Source organism: Pimephales promelas, chromosome 2 (assembly GCF_988280905.1).
Source record: "Pimephales promelas chromosome 2, fPimPro1.hap1.1, whole genome shotgun sequence".
Taxonomy (NCBI): Eukaryota; Metazoa; Chordata; class Actinopteri; order Cypriniformes; family Leuciscidae; genus Pimephales; species Pimephales promelas.
The window spans coordinates 39,595,985-39,616,157 of NC_142770.1; the positions used below are offsets into that span (position 1 = coordinate 39,595,985).

The 20,173-nt window shown below is 39.3% G+C and overlaps 2 protein-coding genes and 1 long non-coding RNA gene across 3 annotated transcripts in view; all 3 read left to right on the top strand.

Moving 5' to 3' along the window:
* The window catches only part of LOC148997375 (uncharacterized), a 497,974-nt gene that overhangs the window by 25,486 nt on the left and 452,315 nt on the right, over positions 1-20,173 (top strand). The window lies entirely within an intron of this gene.
* Positions 245-2,798, top strand: LOC148997377 (uncharacterized). Its single transcript, XM_089134136.1, has 3 exons — positions 245-1,369; positions 2,009-2,089; positions 2,359-2,798. Exons 1-3 carry the CDS (start codon positions 1,126-1,128, stop codon positions 2,796-2,798), a joined length of 765 nt encoding a protein of 254 aa, XP_088990262.1. The 5' UTR covers positions 245-1,125.
* LOC148997378 (uncharacterized) lies at positions 2,948-4,780 on the top strand. The gene is made up of 3 exons (XM_089134262.1): positions 2,948-3,170; positions 3,320-3,481; positions 4,355-4,780. The coding sequence occupies exons 1-3, from the start codon at positions 2,948-2,950 to the stop codon at positions 4,558-4,560; spliced, it is 591 nt and encodes a 196-aa protein (XP_088990388.1). The 3' UTR covers positions 4,561-4,780.

The window sequence follows — 20,173 nt, forward strand, 5'->3', positions numbered from 1 at the left end:
TTACTGGCATCCATGATGTACACGTGCTTTAGAGCATGCAGGATAACGTATTTTTATCGGAGTTTTGTTTATGTTAATAAATATAAATATAATGTTTATATAAATATTATAATGTTTTTTAATTTAAATTTGTATTTTTTTTTAAATCATCTAAATGAATAACGCTGACGTCACTGTATGGGGAGATCGCGAGGTCCATTGCGATTTTCCACTCGGTAAGTAGAAGAGTTAATTAATAGAGATGGATACTATTCTTAAATTTACACATCAAAAACTCTTGAATTAGGACAAGAAGTTGTGTTTAGAACCTTTAGATGTGTAAGGTGGCAATTTATTTTGACAGTAAATGATGGAAAGAGACAATATGAAAATATAGCTTGATGCTGCACCAAATGTGCAGGCCAGCAAAGTTAATTGAATTAAAGTTTTTGTCAAATTTTGTTGCATATAATCCTATGAAATAATCATGTAAGGCAATACTAGTGGAGATTTTAAGGTTTTCAGTATTACATTAGCACACAACTGTTATTCAACATTATAAATGTTCAGATGAAGAACGGTGTTGCCAGATTGGTTTGTTTTACAGCCTATTTGTTTAAAATCCACACAAAATTATATAATTAACACTTAAACAAATCGTATAATTAATGTATAATTAATGTAATAAGTAATTATATCATAACTTATTGACTGATTCGTATATGAATTATATATAATTTTAGACATTTCTTGTCTAATTATTTTCTAAAATGTCATTAACAATATTAAATTCTAGTTTATTGAACTGTATACAATGAATATCACATAAAATATAGCCCATTCTGTCAACACAGATGAAGAGAATACTGGTGTAAAATGTTCAATTCTGTTTTTTCTTTAGGACCCTCAAAATTGGCAGCTTCTAAAAAGAGTTTTATTCTTACCCCCCCACATACACACACAAACAAAGGCACTTTTAAGAGCCACGTCTGTCTTGTTAATCTGCACTTATCAGTCTCTATCTAGCTCTCTCTAGCTCTCTCTCTCTCTCTCTCTCTCTCTCTCTCTCTCTCTCTACATTTATTTGTTTGTCTGTCATCTCTCCGTTGTGAGTCTTTCTGTCTGTTTGTGTATCTGCCCATCACAATGTCCAAGAGTGATTCAGAAATCCAAGATCATCTCATGATCTTGGATAACTTGGTTGATGACCAAGAACTGAAAGATGAGCTCCAAAGTCTTGATGACCTTCTTGATGAGCTGCAGGAAGAGGAGGCAGCAGCAGCAGCACCAGTGAAGACACCTGAACCGAGGGTGGTTTGGAGGAAAAGAGACAATACTGGAAGTATCGTTCATGCGAGGCCAAGATCAAGCAGGAATCATTCAGATAAGGGTCAGTATTGTTTTTCATTCAAGATATATTGTAGATTGTTTAACCACTTATGAGTGTATATGTTACAATACATGTATAGCGTAATATGGCAGGGAAACAGTCAACCCAGAATCAGTCATTTGATTTTTTGCATAAAAAGTAGATTAATGAAAGATATCATTAGTCTTGGATTAAGTGAAAGACACATTCAGGTTAATATTAGATATTTCTGCAAAGCATAAAAAATAGTTTAATTGTGGGCTGTATTGACATTGTCAGGCATTCTTGTCAAAATGGTTAATATAACGTCAAATGAGATAGCCTGCTTACCATCATACTTAATCTCTTTCAAGTTATTGGTCTTGGCAAGGCTGTGTTTGAAACACTTTATTCTTCAGAGTGTGTTGTCAATTGCCAACCAACGTGTTTCTTTTTAATCTGCTTCTATATAAGGATTCATATTTGCTGTCATCATCTATATGACACCTTATATGCAGATAACCAATAGTAATTGGACTTTCCCCATTAGGGTTTGGAAAATAAGTGTACTAATATTTCTCTCTAGCTCTATGTTAAACAGTGAGCTTGTACCATTTTAGGCGGGCAACCAGGCATTGGGACAAGTTAAATGTTGATTTGTGTTGTTTTTATTCTCTACAGCTGATCACATTCGGAAGACTGATCCTCCCTTCATTGCTCCTGACCCTAACTGTGAGGTGGCCTTTACTCCAGAGACTGTTGGTGTGTACTTCATTGTGTCACCATTAGCCCTTGTATATATATATATATATATATATATATGATATTTATGACATTTATGACAGTGGGTTAGAATGTAAATAAATGTTTCTACTTTAAACTTTGGTAGAATACTGATCCTTTCACAGCCAAATTGAGTACACTTTAATATTGTAAAAAAAAAAAATATATATATATATATATATATATATATATATATATATATACACATACATGGAATGAATTTTTTTAATATTCCATATCATTTACAGAGTGTTTTCTACAAGATCTCCAACACTCACTAAGTGAATTCTCTGGTGATGAAGCATCACCTCTTGAAACCCCAAGAGATCCTCTTCTGGCTTCCTCAAACTGGAGCAAAAGACAAAGTCTCTTTTCAGAGAGGTGGAGGGCAGAGAGACCCCGCCTGGTAAACACGGCTGCGGAAAGGGAACATGTGGCAACACACATCTGCCAACAGTGTGGGAGCAATCCAGCGGCTGTCCGGTGTTGTGACTGTAGACCACGTCCCTTCTTCTGTGCTGAATGTGACGTCAGCATGCACACAAGACATGTTCTTCACAACAGAGATGCCATGACTGCTGGATTCTTCCAACCATTGCCTCCAACAACTTACGTGGTGGATAAGGCTCTTTCCCATTGTGGTAAGTTCTGGTTTGTGTACAACATGTATAATTTTCACAATAGTTAAGCTCATAAGCTTTATTATTTAAATTATGCCTTTTTTTTATTTTCCATTTTTTTTCCATTATTGTTTTATCTTGGATTTATCTTCATTGCCATTGATCTATTACAATCTCAGTCAATACAAATTGATCATAATTAAAAAAAAAAAAACATATGTTCATATGTTTAACATATGTTATAACATCCCAGCGTCTCTATAAAGATAACGATGGCAACAAAGGTCGAGCCAGAATCCGCCGCAAGATCAGGGAGGAGAAGGGAATCCTGACATCTGTTGTGGAGAAATACAACAGAATGGTTCCAATCACAGAAACTCTTTGCCTAGACACCATTTTGTCTGGTGAGACAGCTTGGCCATGGCAGCTCCCACACAGTGGTATGTACACTAGACTGTTGACTGCTACTGACAAATCTGATACATAATGACTTCAAATGTTATTCAGCAACCCCATTCTATTTTAGAGGGTCTTTGAAGGTTGATGTTTAATACTAATGATTTGTTTATTTATCATAAATGCATTCCAGACTCTGTCGATCTAAGGACAAAGAGAAGAGCTTTTGACATCATCATGTCAGTAAGGAGGCTTGAGGAGGAGCAGAAGATTCTTGTTGCAGAGATGGACCACCATTGGAAATCTCCCTCAGCTCGTTCTGATACCCTCAGAGAGCTGTCCTGCTTATTTTCAAGTGAGACACTCTATATTATGTATTTGTAATAAATTACATAACCATAGTAGCCTGGGAAAACCCATACAACTTCCGGCAAATTTAGATTTGCTCTGAAAGTTATTCCGGCAAAGAGCTCATTCAAGCTCATTTCCAATCCGTCGAAATCGCGGTACCAATCAGAAACGTTGGGGCGGGCTTTACACGATGACAACAGTGCTAGGATTTTGAAGCAGATTTTGTAGCCTACATTATAAAGTTGGGTGCCGCTGTCAAATCACTCGTTCGAATCAGCTATCGTGTCTGTTTTAAGCGCTTTGAACGTTTCCTTTGTGTTAAAAACCGAGCAAAGAACAACACTCGGAGATGTTTCTCCGCCGCTCTGCGTCATCTCCTTCATCACTCTGATTGGTTTTAGGTCTATCCGCGATGTCCGTTGGTGACGCCCCTCTGGAATGAAATGATTTGTCTATGATGCTTTGCCAGACCATAACTCAATTATGAATGAATGGTCTGGTTGCAACCAGGCTATACTGCCCTACAAAGCAAAAAGGCAGTAACTGCAGTTTTGGAAAAGCATTAATTATTACAATTTTAATGACATTCAAGGGATCCCTTGTTATGTGACAAAACATCTTATCTTAAATGCGTCTCGTTTTAGAGAAAAATGGTAGTCGTTTGTACAATAACTGCAAAAAGCCCTAGCAAAAGTCATTTTTCTCAGTTCTGCACTCTGCGTAGTTACTGCCTTTTTGCTTTGTAGGGCAGTATAGCCATAGGGTTGCACCGACAAAAGATTGCTATTAGGAGGCCCTAATAAATATACACACAACAATGATGACTGTTTATAACGTTTCTAAGGCTGGTATTATATTCTTGTGTTCCTCTTTTAAGATTCGCAATGTGATCTAAGTGGAGAGGGTTTGAAAGGTCTGCACAGCATCATCCTCAGAAAGCGGCATCAAATCAGAGAAATGAAGGTGCATGCAAGAGACTGTTACCTCCCAGTTTTGTCTGGAGCAGAGAACATCAGCTTTTTGGACAATGCATCATCTGATGAGTACGACAGTGACGATGACATTTCTGATGATGGACTGTAATCTACAAGACTGTAACACCTTTCATACTTGGACAATAGCCTTAACTATGAATATAAAGCATGTAATAAAATCTGCTATTTATCACCATATAAATAAAACCAAAGTGTAACCTCTTCTTTCACATACATAGAAATGTGTACATGCATGCCTCTTAAACCAGTCAGTGGTGGAATGTAATTGCATTAATTAAAGTACTGTACTGTGAGGTATAGTAACTTTCATTAGTTGAACTGTAGGGTGCTGTATAACAATGGGCTTTATGCACAGCTGCACTACTTCCTGAACTTCAGCCAGCTCCTTATTTCCTGTCTGCCATTATTGGCCAAATTGATTAATTCAGGTGTGTCTGATTATTGTTGCCGTGACTACTGAGGTCAAGCACACCTGAATTAATCAATTTGGCCAATAACTGCAGACAGGAAACAAGGAGCTGGCTGAAGTTCAGGAAGTAGTGCAGCTGTGCATAAAGCCAATTGAAACCTGTTTAGTGACATGGAAGAAGCAGATTATGAGGAGGAATACCATAATGATGAGGAGGAATAATCATTATTATGATCACTACAGATCATTTGTTAGACAATACATAAAAAAAAAAAATTAAGAACAGAATCCAAAACACGCAGTTACCAAAAAGAAATGTATCGCAACTAAGTAATTTTGTTTTTGCAATTACGTTAAAAACTATAATAATGACAAGGTGAATAAATTGTGTACTGTAAGCACTGCAAGTATAGAATTGTACTGAATATAGGTTAACGCTTCCTTTTACAGTACTGTACTTACAGTGTACTTACTTGGCTAATATAAGGTAAGTACATGGGCTAGTGGTAGGTTCAGGGTTAGAACATAGTTATTACCCAGTGATTGTATTTACTATAATTAGTATATAGTATGTACATGGGTAACGGGAATGTAAAATGCATATTGTTACCGAATATTATATAGTATTGAATGTCTTCAGCACTGTTTTGCATACTGTGAAAATACAGTAAAACAACTGCAAAAGACAAAAAGGTTACAGTGAAAAAAGCCTAAATCAAAAGCATGTTACAGTTTTTACCAACTGCCTACACACAAAATCTTTTCATGTCACATGATTTTTGAAACCTCTCACTCAAAGTGCAAAACTATATGCCAAATCTTCAAACCATACGTTATTTCTCAGCTTTTGACTCAGTTTTCAATTGCATAAAACAATTTTTTTTCCCAAAACACTACACACAATTCTCTTAAAAATAAGATAGCTACACAAGATAGCTAAAACACAAAGACACAACCAATCAAAATGCTACACTTATTCACCAGGTCACACACACACTCCTCACATGTGCAAACATTACACACACTCCTCACATGTGCAAACATTGCTTATGTACATGTTTATAGTTTTGTTGTATGCTATGTATACAATAGTAATGTTTGGCCTAATATATAATTTCTGTTTCTACATTGCATTAGTGTTTACGCGTACTTGTTACCCCTCTCAGCAGATTACTCTCACTGTAGAACATTGTATTGAAATGTAGATATAAGCCTATGAAAGACCAAAGAGCTTTAGATTTAGAACAGCAGTGTTTACATGGTATATTCAAAAGTGTATTATTATGAAAGACGTGTTTGCTATTTGATGCAAATGCTTCATTCTGACATGTGTTTATGGCATTTTGAATGCAGTGGTCCATTTTGAAGGAGATGTGAGGCATTTTGCAGTTTGTGTGTGCAGTTTTGAGAATTGTGTGTATAGTTTTGAAAAGAGACTTAGTTTTGAAAACGTGTGTAAACAGAAATGTACACTCAGAAGAATTATTGCAAAATCATGGTCAGTGAGAGAGTGATTCTGCTTCCCCAGATAGCAAACTGACATTGAATCAACGTGGAAAATGACATCGAAACAACGTTGATCTGACATTGTTTTGCTCATCGAATTAACGTTGAACCAACGTCAGGCGCGTCATTCTTTCAAAACTAACGGAAAATCAACTTAAAATCAACGCGTTGTTTCAACGTTATGAAAGCAAACCAATTTTCGATTTCATTTAGCTTTGAAGAATGCCGCGTCTGACGTTGGTTCAACGTTAATTCGATGAGCAAATCAACGTTGTTTCAATGTCATGAGAGACGTCGTTTCCACGTTGATTCAATGTCAGTTTGCTGTCTGGGTCAGCATCATGTCTTCATGTTGGTCCGGCCGGAAGACCTTGGCCACATCACAGACAATGTCATCTCAGGCAAAAGGAAAATCGCTAAAGCAGATCCAGCCTTTAAAACATTCTCCACACCTTGCTCTGCTCTTTCTCATCCTCCTCCTCTTCCTCTTTGGTCACCACCTATTTCACATACTCTCCCTCTTATATTGTTACCATCCATTGTTTGTATCAACATTCAGTGCAACATTTTAAATCAATTTTGGAACTCTGAACTGACTTGTATTATGTGCAATTGGTTTGATCTCATCAATTAGAAATAAGTGAACAATTTTGAGTTGTTGTCTGTAAACGGGGTTAGTGTTTTAGCAATTCTGAAAAGTCTATTTTAAAACATTTGTAAAATATTACTGTATTTTTGTGTTACGAGTGCAGATCAAAACCAAACACAAGCATATATAAATATAGAAAAGGTGGGGAAAAAAATAATGTGCAGATATAAATGTGACTCAATACAGTTTGTTGTCCATGATGAAGAGAGTAGCTATATCCGACCTTCCTCCCTCAGGGGTCCCGTAGCACCCCTGGAAAAGCAAAAAAAAAAAAAAAAAAAAAAAAACTCTGCAAAGTCTGCAAATGCAAAGTCTGATAAGTGTATAGAAGTGAAAATTGGTAGGACAATTATTTTTGTTATGTTTAATACATAATGTTGAACAGAGATGTCTGGCATACATGGAAAGGTGTTACAAAAGCATTTTAAAAAGTGCTCACAGTGAAATACCACATTTTAGTCTGAATCTCAAATATGTCGAAGAGATTAGCTTAATTAACATATTTAGATGTACTTTTGTTCATTAAAGATTGTATTTATTTAATTCCATAACAATACGTTTTAAAACTATATTACCCATGAGCCTCTATCGTTGTGTCACTGGGACGGGCGCTGTAAATTGTAGTTCATTGAAGTGTGTAGTTACACTACAGGGTTAGGGTTAGGATCTCGGTAAAGGTGTAATATCTTTTAATATAGCAATACCTCATTGTTAACTGGTAGTATTATTGACGTCATAACGACAGCAAAACATAGTTTGCGATATGGAGCGTTTTTTATTCTGACATAAACGTTAGTCCAACCACAGCTTGTCCTGCTGGCGCCATGGAAACGTCAAAACTACGTCACACTTGGCCATTTGGTGGTTCTTCCGACTTTTGATGTACACAAATCCAGGATATTTATTTATTTTGTTGTTATTTTTCATTGAAAGAAATACGACTTAATTTCCATGATTATTTATGTATAATGTATTGTATAACGTAATAATAATATATGAGCGATCTTACAAAAATACAAACTCTTGATAGTTATTATAGCATTGCAGTATTTGTTTTGAACAGATGTAAATAAATCTCTTAATCAAATTCAAAAGGGACTAACAAAAACCCCTTCAATGGAAACTATATATAATCTAATAAGTAAATTGAAGCCATCATGTTCACCTTGAATGCCCACTACCTTGTAGTTCACCTTAGTTTTTCATGTGATGTGCCAAAATATATGAAGACGTTTCTTTAACCCCTTCCCTTTGAAGAACACATTGCCCCTAATATATATATACGTGTATATATATATATATATATATATATATATATATATATATATGATGAGTTCAGATGCAAAAGCCTCTAAGTGCCATTTGAAATTTTCTTCTAAAATGATGATTTTTATCAAGCTTGTATATTTAAGTTCAGTAATTTCACTTAAATGGCAATGAAAATTACCTATTAATTGTTATTTAAGTGAAATTACTGAATTACCGAGGATTGAACCACCAACCTTTCGGTTCATAGACAACCCACATGAACCACTGAGCCACTACCACCCTGTTTTTGCTAATCAAACAAAAATACAGGACTGATTTCCCAAAAGTCCTCTTAAAGGTTCTTGTGCACCAACTCCGTAATTCACGTCCGAGATTTTCGCACATTACAAAATAAATACAACAAATAAATGTTTAGTCAATCACGTTTACACACTGAAACTTTCATCTGTTATAAAAAAAAGAAAAAGTTTTTGGATCATTAGCAAGAATTTTTAATGGTGTTTTGACAATTCAGAGCCACCGAATGACGAATACGTAAAAACGCATACCAAAATTTCAGAATCAGTGTGCAAGGGACCTTAAAGGGATACCTCAACGTTTTTTTTCATATTAAACTATGTTATTTCCTTAACTAAGATGAGTTGATACACACCTCTGTCGTCTCAGTGCGTGCTCTCAATCGCTCTGCCGTGCGAGACACTTTGATCGCACTTAACTAGCCCAGTTCATTCAATATGGGCCAAGCAGAGAAGCGACCAAACACCTCCATGTTTTCCCTATTTAAATACAGTTACATGAACAGTGTAACTCGACCTAGGATGGTGACACAAAATAAAACGTTTGCGCTTTTCTATGCGTGTAAAGTGGATAACTATATTGTATGGCGGAATACCACAGCAACTTCGACTCGGCACAGTAATATCATCACTCGTGAAAAGTCCTCTCCCTCGACAGAGTGAAGATATTACTGCGCCGAGTTCATAGATATATGGACTTGCACTTGCTGTGGTATTCCCCCATACAATATAGTTATCTACTTTACACGCTTAGAAAAGCACAGTGTTTTATTTTGCATGCACTGAGACGACAGAGGTGTGTATCAACTCATCTTAGTTAAGGGAATAACATAGTTTAGTATGAAAAAAAAGTCAGGCCACAGCTAAATACCTAAATACTGCAAACTGGGTACCAATAACTCTGTTCGCTGAATTAAGCCAATTCACATGAAGTCAACTCTAACTGGAGCAAAATTATTTAGTGTGGAGTAAGATGTACCATGCAAAAAGTTACCTTTTCTTCTGTTCTTCACACGTGGCCCTTTCTGACTGAAAGACGTGGAGATGGAAGAGGCAGACAGAGATGGAGGAGAGACAGAGCGAGAATAGTGTGAAGAGGTAGAGGTGTTTTTACGTTTAATTTGTCGCAAAGATTTAGAGCATGGCAGTGAAAGTGGGGAAGAAAGTGAAGGAAGAATATATGTAGAAGTAGAAGAGGAAGTAGGAGAGAGAGAGGTTGGAGAGAGTGGGGAAGACAAAGGAACAAGGTTAAGAACAAATACAGTCTCCTCCACCGCCATTTGACCCTCCGCCGCGGTTGACCCTCCACCACCTTTTGACTCTCGGCCGCCGCTTGACCCTCCACCGCCGCTTGACCCTCCACAGCCATTTGACCCCCCGCCGCTGCTTGACCCTCCGTCACCATTTGACCCTCCGCCGCCGCTTGATCCTCCACCACAATTTGACCCTCCGCTGCCGCTTGATCCTCCACCACAATTTGATCCTCCGCCACCGCTTGATCCTCCGCCACCATTTGATCCTCCGCCGCCGCTTGATCCTCCGCCACCATTTGACCCTCCGCCGCCGCTTGATCCTCCACCACAATTTGACCCTCCGCCACCGCTTGATCCTCCGCCGCCGCTTGATCCTCCACCACAATTTGACCCTCCGCCGCCGCTTGATCCTCCGCCACAATTTGACCCTCCACCGTCGCTTGATCCTCCGCCACAATTTGACCCTCCGCCGCCGCTTGATCCTCCACCACAATTTGACCCTCCGCCGCCGCTTGATCCTCCGCCACAATTTGACCCTCTGCCGCCGCTTGATCCTCCGCCACAATTTGACCCTCCGCCGCCGCTTGATCCTCCACCACAATTTGACCCTCCGCCGCCGCTTGATCCTCCACCACAATTTGACCCTCAGCCGCCGCTTGATCCTCCACCACAATTTGACCCTCCGCCGCCGCTTGATCCTCCACCACAATTTGACCCTCCGCCGCCGCTTGATCCTCCGCCGCCGCTTGATCCTCCGCCACAATTTGACCCTCCGCCGCCGCTTGATCCTCCGCCACAATTTGACCCTCCGCCGCCGCTTGATTCTCCACCACAATTTGACCCTCAGCCGCCGCTTGATCCTCCACCACAATTTGACCCTCCGCCGCCGCTTGATCCTCCACCACAATTTGACCCTCCGCCACCGCTTGATCCTCCGCCACCATTTGATCCTCCGCCACCGCTTGATCCTCCGCCACCATTTGACCCTCCGCCGCCGCTTGATCCTCCGCCACCGCTTGATCCTCCGCCACCATTTGATCCTCCGCCACCGCTTGATCCTCCGCCACCATTTGATCCTCCGCCACCGCTTGATCCTCCACCACAATTTGACCCTCCGCCGCCGCTTGATCCTCCACCACAATTTGACCCTCCGCCGCCGCTTGATCCTCCGCCACCATTTGATCCTCCGCCACCACTTGACCCTCCGCCGCCGCTTGACCCTCCACCACCTTTTGACTCTCGGCCGCCGCTTGACCCTCCACCGCCGCTTGACCCTCCACAGCCATTTGACCCCCCGCCGCTGATTGACCCTCCGTCACCATTTGACCCTCCGCCGCCGCTTGATCCTCCACCACAATTTGACCCTTCGCCGCCGCTTGATCCTCCACCACAATTTGACCCTCCGCCGCCGCTTGATCCTCCGCCACAATTTGACCCTCCACCGTCGCTTGATCCTCCGCCACAATTTGACCCTCCGCCGCCGCTTGATCCTCCACCACAATTTGACCCTCCGCCGCCGCTTGATCCTCCACCACAATTTGACCCTCCGCCGCCGCTTGATCCTCCACCACAATTTGACCCTCCGCTGCCGCTTGATCCTCCACCACAATTTGATCCTCCGCCACCGCTTGATCCTCCGCCACCGCTTGACCCTCCGCCGCCGCTTGATCCTCCGCCACCGCTTGATCCTCCGCCACCATTTGATCCTCCGCCGCCGCTTGATCCTCCGCCACCATTTGACCCTCCGCCGCCGCTTGATCCTCCGCCACCATTTGACCCTCCGCCGGCGCTTGATCCTCCGCCGCCACTTTATCCTCCGCCGACACTTGGTCCTCTGCCGCCGCTCGACCCTCTGCTGCTTGACTCTCCGGTTGCTGTTCTAAGGAGGTTGCTATAATACAAGTTTACTTTAATTTAAAACCTGAACATATTAACAAAGAAATATACATGTATCTTAAAATATTCATAATTGCTAAACCAAAACATTACTTACATTTTGTCAAGATAAATTCATAGGCCCTCCGCATTTTATCCAAAAGAGTTTTAGTGACAGGAGTGGGGTGCAGATGGGTAATTATATCTGCAACCCATTTATTTGAAGCCCTTTTGTCTGAAAATGTTCACCTGAAATGAACAAAAGCAGTTATCACACATTAGTTAAACCCACTGAATTATTAGAAACTTTAGTACTATATAAAGCAATTTTATTTTAAAAACATTTGATGGAGTTGGAGTACAATGCAAGAAACATTACTCTTAAACTGTACAATCAATGGCCAGTTTCAGATAAGGCCAGAGGTACTCTGCAGTTTCTGTCATTGCAATCATGCCTTACTTAAAGGACTAGTTCACTTTTAAAAAACTTTTGCTGATAATTTACTCACCCCCATGTCATCCAAGATGTCCATGTCTGTCTTTTTTCAGTCGAAAAGAAATTAAGGTTTTTGATGAAAACATTCCAGGATTTTCTCCATATAATGGACTTCAATGGGAACCAAACAGTTCAAGGTCGAAAAGACACTTTCAGTGCAAACTGTTCAAAGGGCTTTAAACGACACCAGACGATGAATACGGGTCTTATCTAGCGAAACTATTGGTCATTTAATAAATAAATAAAAAAGTTTAAGTTTTATAAGCTCAAATGGTCGCCTTGCTCTGTTCTGTGATGAGCGTTCGCGACTCTCCTGTTCAAACTCGTTCATCAAAATGAACGAATCTGTTTTCGAGTCATTTTTGAAATGACCAATTGTTTCGCTTGATAAGACCCTTATTCATCTTCTGGAATCGTTTAAAGCCCTTTGAACAGTTTGCACTGAAACTGTCATTTGGACCTTGAACCGTTTGGACCCCATTGAAGTCCATTATATGGAGAAAAATCCAGGAATGATTTCATAAAAAAACCTTAATTTCTTTTTGACTGAAGAAAGAAAGACATGGACATCTTGGATGACATAAGGGGTGAGTAAATTATCAGCAAAAAATTTTTTTAAAGTGAACTACTCCTTTAATACTTCACAGAGAACACAACTTACAGTTACGCTCTAGCACAATTTAGGTAAAAAAGGATTATTCCATGTATGAAATAAGACTATGTTAGTAAAGGCCAGGTCACATTGGTATATATGTCTGATATGCAATGTGTGAAAAACACAAGCTTTCAGCTTCACTTCAGGTTACACTAACTTATGAAATATTAACACTTTTACTTACTGCAATACGGGCAGAATCAATTATACGCCCAGCATTTCTGCTTTTAAGCACAGATTCCCCCCACTGGCTATCCAGTGACACCACTTTTTCTTGGATTTTTTTTTTTGGTGGACAGGCTAGCAAAACAAACATTGCAAGTTTTCCTGTTTGCCTGATTGGGAGTCTGGCAAGAAGGGCAGGGCCTGAATTTGGGCCTTGTCATGACTTGACAACAAATATACACAAAAACAAACAACACAGAAAGAGAAAGAGAGAGAGAGAAAGAAACAGACAGACGTGGCTCTTAAAAGTGCCTTTATTGTGTGTGTTTCTGTGTGTGTATGTGTCGTGTGGGATAAAGAGCAGGCAAAATTGAAGGACCTGATGAGAGAGAAAAAAGCAAATCAGAATTGAACACCTTAATTTTACAACAGTATTCTTCTATTTGCCAGATTGGATAGTTTTCCAGCCAATTGGTTGGTTTTAGGTCGCACTAAGTGTGATAAAAAGGGCATAAAAATTAATTTATATTATTTATTATACATTTGTTTGAGTGTTAATTATATAATTTTGCGTGGATTTTAAACAAATAGGCTGTAAAACAAACCAATCTGGCAACACCGTTCTTCATCTGAACATTTATAATGTTGAATAACAGTTGTGTGCTAATGTAATACTGAAAACCTTAAAATCTCCACTAGTATTACCTTACATGATCATTTCATAGGATTATATGCAACAAAATTTGACAAAAACTTTAATTCAATTAACTTTGCTGGCCTGCACATTTGGTGCAGCATCAAGCTATATTTTCATATTGTCTCTTTCCATCATTTACTGTCAAAATAAATTGCCACCTTACACATCTTAAGGTTCTAAACACAACTTCTTGTCCTAATTCAAGAGTTTTTGATGTGTAAATTTAAGAATATCCATCTCTATTAATTAACTCTTCTACTTACCGAGTGGAAAATCGCAATGAACCTCGGGATCTCCCCATACAGTGACGTCAGCGTTATTAATTTAGATGATTTAAAAAAAATACAAATTTAAATTAAAAAACATTATAATATTTATATAAACATTATATTTATATTTATTAACATAAACAAAACTCCGATAAAAATACGTTATCCTGCATGCTCTAAAGCACGTGTACATCATGGATGCCAGTAACGTTAACCTTCGACAAGAAAACGCTTAAACTGCTTACTTGCACACGCCGTGGAGCGTTGTTAAACTCACCGTTAAATGCCGTTCTACATGCAGTTTAGCGTTGATTTGGTTAAACTCCCCTCTGAATGCCGCTTTACCTGCAGTTGAGTGTTGTTAAACTCACCGATGAATGGTTGTACAACACAATGAGCGTTGTTAAACTCACCGATGAATGCGGTTGCACATGAACCCGCTAAACCTTTGCGGAGAGGGCACTTTGAAATCAGATTGTGAGGGTTTTTAAACATGTAGAAACAGTTGGATCACCACCACTATACTAGCCCTGGCATAGATCATTTATTGTAGCCTATTCATTTTTATTGCAGTCTCGACTCTCGACCCATTCGCAGCAGACCATTGCGGTGAGCTTACCCAAGACGTCAAATTTCAACGCTACAGGCTCCGGTTGAGAGATCTATAGAAGTCTATCGGACTACCCTTCACGTTGAAAAATGATGACAAAGGTATACCCAGTGCGTCAATAAATGACGCCAAGGGGTCCTGCCCAAGCGTCCATATGTGACGAGTTGGGGTGTGAGAATGTGTTGGATGAACAGCTTCCTAACTTCCTTACTGACCATATAAGGGCGCCTCTATGTTCATCTATGCTTTGAGTGATCGGAACCAAGTATTTCCATAATTTGTATACAATTTATGAAGTAGAAATCCTATTCAGAAGTAGGATGAGTGGTTGGGCAGTATTTGGTTTGAATTCAACCTCTAATAAACGCATAAAACGAGCATATATGCGTGTTACAGCTGGCAGCCGCATCACAAATCGAGAATGCATATTTTTTTTGTTTATATATATATATATATATATTTAGACTTTTTTTAAAATTAAATTGAATTGTTATTTTTTAACTCTTGGTATGAAAACAAACTGAGCTTTCGAATGGGCAATATGCACGCATAAGTTCCGCATTTGACGCAAGGATGCTCGTCCATTTCCGGTTGTGTAGATTAAAGCGGAGGAGAACCGAGTAAAATGGGATTATGGCAGAGTCTTCAAAATTTACTGTCCTCCCGTCTTTGAAACGAAATGTACATACGTTTAGATGTAATATTATATATAGTTATGTGTTTATTTAATATAATTTTAAAAAGAAGCATAAACACAACGAGGGGTGTCTGTTTTATATGTTTTTGTGACTAACGTTTCATTAGTATAACCATGGAGTATAAAATTCAATATAAATTCTCGGTATTGCATTGGACTCCACGATCGATCGGCATCCTTACATCTTCACCGGAAATACCGCCGTGCATAGAGCCCAATTCATGATTTTTCATGTTTATTGCTTTTTCAAAATAAAGGCCTAAAGATGCCTAATGAATATGATAAATTTATAAATTACGTTTAATTAATTATTACTCTATATCTTGCATTTAAATAAATATAGCTTTGTATTCAATTATAATTAAATTATCTTTATTGTGAAAATATTTCTTGTATTTATTCATACTGTAGGCTACTGCAAAGTAGCTTATCTGTCACACTGTTTAACTATAGGTGCGTTCCATTCGACAGGGTCCCTACGCAGTGTTCACTGCTCCCTACTCCCTGAACACGGTATATCAGTTGAAGTGGACTTCACTGACTTCCTGTGAAGTGACGTATCGATGTTCCCTTATTCCCTATGCCGTTTGCAGTGCCCTTCGAACTGAACATGTTCGTTCCCTTCGAATTGGAATCTCACTTAAGATGAAGAAATACCCTGTGAAGTCCACTTCGCAGTCCACTTACGGTCGAATGGAACGCACCTTATGTTAGTGTTGCTGCACTATCCTGATCATTATAGCATTAAATAGGAACAACCATAGGTCGTCTATATAATTTAAAACACATACCATGATGACTAGACTTGGTTAGGTGTTCTTATAATGGATGCAAGTATGGAGAACAGCAAGCAAAAATTGATTATATGTCAGACCACCACCCTCCCCCAGCCGCCACCCCTCCCCCCGAGCGCTCTACTTGATTTCAGAAACAAAACTTTTGAGCGATAGATCTCTTATTTAAACAAACTAAACGAATGCTCTGCTAGTTAACAAGAGATGTTTTATTGATGTTTAAAACGTTTTGTTTTCCGATATATGGTGACTCAAGCACTGATGGGTCAAGGAGCAGTCCATCAGTGCTTGATCACCATATATCGGAAAACATCTGGAGTGGGTCCGACATAATTCTGACTTATTATGTTTTTTTAAAGAATTTTGTTTTTTTTAAAATTGTATTTTATTTTAATCAATGGTTGTAATCAACAAATTGACTGGATTAATTTCGACATTTGCAGCGAAAACGTAAAATAAAAATTCTCCGAAAATGCAATTAATACCAATATATTGAAACGGTGCGTAACGCCGACAGACCTACATATTATGTTATAATTAGCCTACATATGTGTGAGAGAGAAAGAGACAGTGTGTCATAAAAAAAAAAAATATATCATATAGAATGTTTAAATGCTAATATCAGCTTACGGGGGAAACGGAGGTGGAGTAGTGGTGCTTCGGAGTGCAGGAAATGATTCGGGAGAGGTCCGTGCACCTTACTGATCAGAGCGCGCAAAGCCTTTATATTAGACGCTACAGCACGAGTGCGGCAAAAATGACAATTTGATCGTTTCGCCACAGCTTTTTTGTAGAGCGTGCGTGGTGCCGGCCGCATCCGAGGATGAACGACTTAAAACTAGGGATGAGCGAGTACAGCATTATCTGTATCTGTATCTGTATCTGTATAACCATATGAATTATCTGTATCTGTATCTGTACTCGGACTGGGCGGGGCCTAAACCCGGAAGTGGGTCGGGTAGTCTTGAAATGGGCGGGGCTTTAACCGGTATGTTATTTTAAGCATGCAATTGATATGGGTTGATCAGAAATTGTTATATTTATTGCTGATAAGAAAACTATTTACATGACAGCATCAGCATTGAGCTTCAGATCAATGGTTTTGATCACGATAACAAACGAACTACAGAACAAGTTTTGCAACAATGAATACAACACAAGTGGCTGCAAATATGAAGTAAAATGTAACGAACAAGAGTTTTCATCTCAACTAGGGCTGGGTGATATGGACCAATAGTCATATCCCAATATATTTAGGCTGAATTTCAATATACAAAATATATCCCGATATTTTTTCTGCAAAGTGAGAGCAAATGTTCAGTCAAAGCCAAATATGACATGTCACAAGCAGTTTTATTGAAACATGAACATTTGCAAAATCAAATGAATAAATAATTAACAGGTTTCTTCACCTTAGGGCTGCATGATTATGACAAAAATCTTAATTGCAGATTATTCCCTTGGAATTGTAATTGTGATTTATTAATTGGTTTATTTATTTTGTCAATACAACGTTGGTATGAGCCATTACATTCATTTAAAAACTATAAAAAATAACACAAAGAAAAATAGGGGCATTAAGGGGTTAATATAGACATGACAGTTACCTTGGTGAATAGACAATAGCCTACTGTTAATGAAACATTGAAACTGCTCCTGGTGAATAGAATTAAAATCATACCTGCTTTGTTTTTATTTCGTGTTATTTACAACGTAACAGTGTTGCATGCTCGTTGTTTCTTTTGCACTTTATATACAGTGAGGCGATCCAGCGCGCGCCGCCGCATTTGCGCGTGCAATTGAGTGTGCGCTACGACTAACGTTACAGTATAACGGCTGACAGGACAAAGTCCGTTTTGCTGAGGTGAAAGACTTTATTTCATGTTATAACATAACATGCTTTAATCAAGCACGCAAAGTGGAAAAGGAGTGACTGGGGCGCGGGGAGCAGTGCAGAGAGCTCTGGGTCAGCACTAAGCAGCTTGCTTGGAGCAAGGCGTGCAGCGCAAACTCTAATTACATATCACATTTAAAATATATATTCTTTATTGATATATCGCTCAGCCCTAATTTCAACATTACTTTCTTTTTTTTTTTTTTTTTTTATCCGAGCACAGATATTGACTCGTATTACTCGTATAATATTTGTACTCGACAAAAGTGCTTTATCCGTACCGGATACTCGTTTCAGCCGAGTATCCGGCTCAACTCTACTTAAAACCAAATATGTCCGAGCTTACTGTGATCGTCCCAACTCTGTCATCACTATGTTAAGCCCGCCCGCCGACTCTATACACGATGTGATTGACCCTACCAGAGTTGGGGTTTTCCAGCTAAAATGTCTATGGGGAGTTGCTAGACCACACTTTGCTGTAGGGTGACCACCCGTCCCGCGTAGCGCGTGCGCGCACAGCGTTTGAAGCCCAATTCATGCGTCCCGCAAATTGAGACCGTGTCACGCATAATCAATGCTTGCTCAAAAAAAAAAAAAAAAAAAAGTCGGTCAGTCTATATCCTCGAGACCCAGGCAGCTAAACGTTGTGCCTGAACTCGTTCACGTTCATGAACTCGTTCATATTGTGGGTGAACTGAACGTATTGTTTTACTGCCTGTCCTGATTACTCTCGTTCATTCTGGTGTCTGTGAACGCACGTTCTCTCAGTTTAACTTCGTTCAATGGGGTGCCAGATTTCTATAGAGCCTTCCAGGCGAAAGCCCAGCTAAACCTCAACGTAAACAGGGCTTAATATGTAGCGAAAAAAAACACCCAATCTGGCAACACAAGCCACCAGTGTCGCACCGCGGCCGCCGTCGATAAAGGCGTCATATGATAATTTAAACGGATTTTATAACGAGGTCGGTGAAGATGGGAACAATCTTACATTTCTGTGCAAACTTTGAACTGAACTAGTTCATTTTAAAATGTGTGAACTAAACTTTGAACTAGTTCAGAAAGTGAGAACTTCCCCAAGACCATAGACATATCCCGACTGGTTGCCACTCCCACGTGACCTGCTGACTAGGTTGATGTCAACTTTTTCATTGTTGTCATGACAGCACACCTTGTCGTTCCGTGAACCTCTGGAGTTGTGAGTTTAGACTTTTTTCCGACTTTTTTTAAAACTGTTCCTGTGGTGTTGAGGAACTATAATTCCTGTTAATCCTATAATTTTATATTTTTATTTATTTAAAGTGAATTAATTGTAATGAAAAATAAATCAAATTAAATAGCTAAAGTAAATCGTAAGTGGAAGTGCATCTGTCAATTCATTGAATGTTCAAAATATTCATTTTATTTAGAAAAAAAAAATACACATTGGTTGGCCTATGCATGAGAATATATCAGCAATTACAGATGTTTAGGGAATAGGGCATTATTAATGTATGTGCTAAGGTATGTGCTTTTTTTTTTTTACAATTATTCATGTACAAACAGTAAGGCAATAGTAACAATTCTAGATAGGGGTAAACCACTATCAGAGTCTTCCCGTGGGATGGGGGCACCGCCGCGCCAAGCAGTGTCCCACATTGTCCCTCAGAAACATACCCCTTGTCCCCCCTTGGGCTTATTAGCAGGTGGTCACCCTACTTTGCTGCAAAATAATTTTTGCTGCCGCCAGTGTGCATCTAGATTTCTAGGCTAACCTCGACTGTCTTCATTGCCCTCTCAGAGACTTATAAAGTGAAATGTGGAATCTTTACATCATCTTTGCATTGTAGTCTATGGGGACTAATGTACCTTGACTGAGGTATAAGAGGTCAAATTCATCTTCGCCCTCCCATTGGGCCAGACACTGGCCTTTAGGTGTGTGGCCTCAATCTGAACCCCCATCTTCATGCCGACGAGGGCTTCATCCCGCCACAATGACACCTCAATTACATCTTACAGATCACATATTGCTGTAGTTAAATTACAGCAACCATGTAACCAGCAATGAGAACGGTTAATGCTACAATTACAAGAATAGGTTAACTACATGTTAGACTTACACTATGCACAGATTTTAGATTTCTAATGGGGTGGGAGTTTGTGAGACATGTTATGGATGGGGATGGACAAT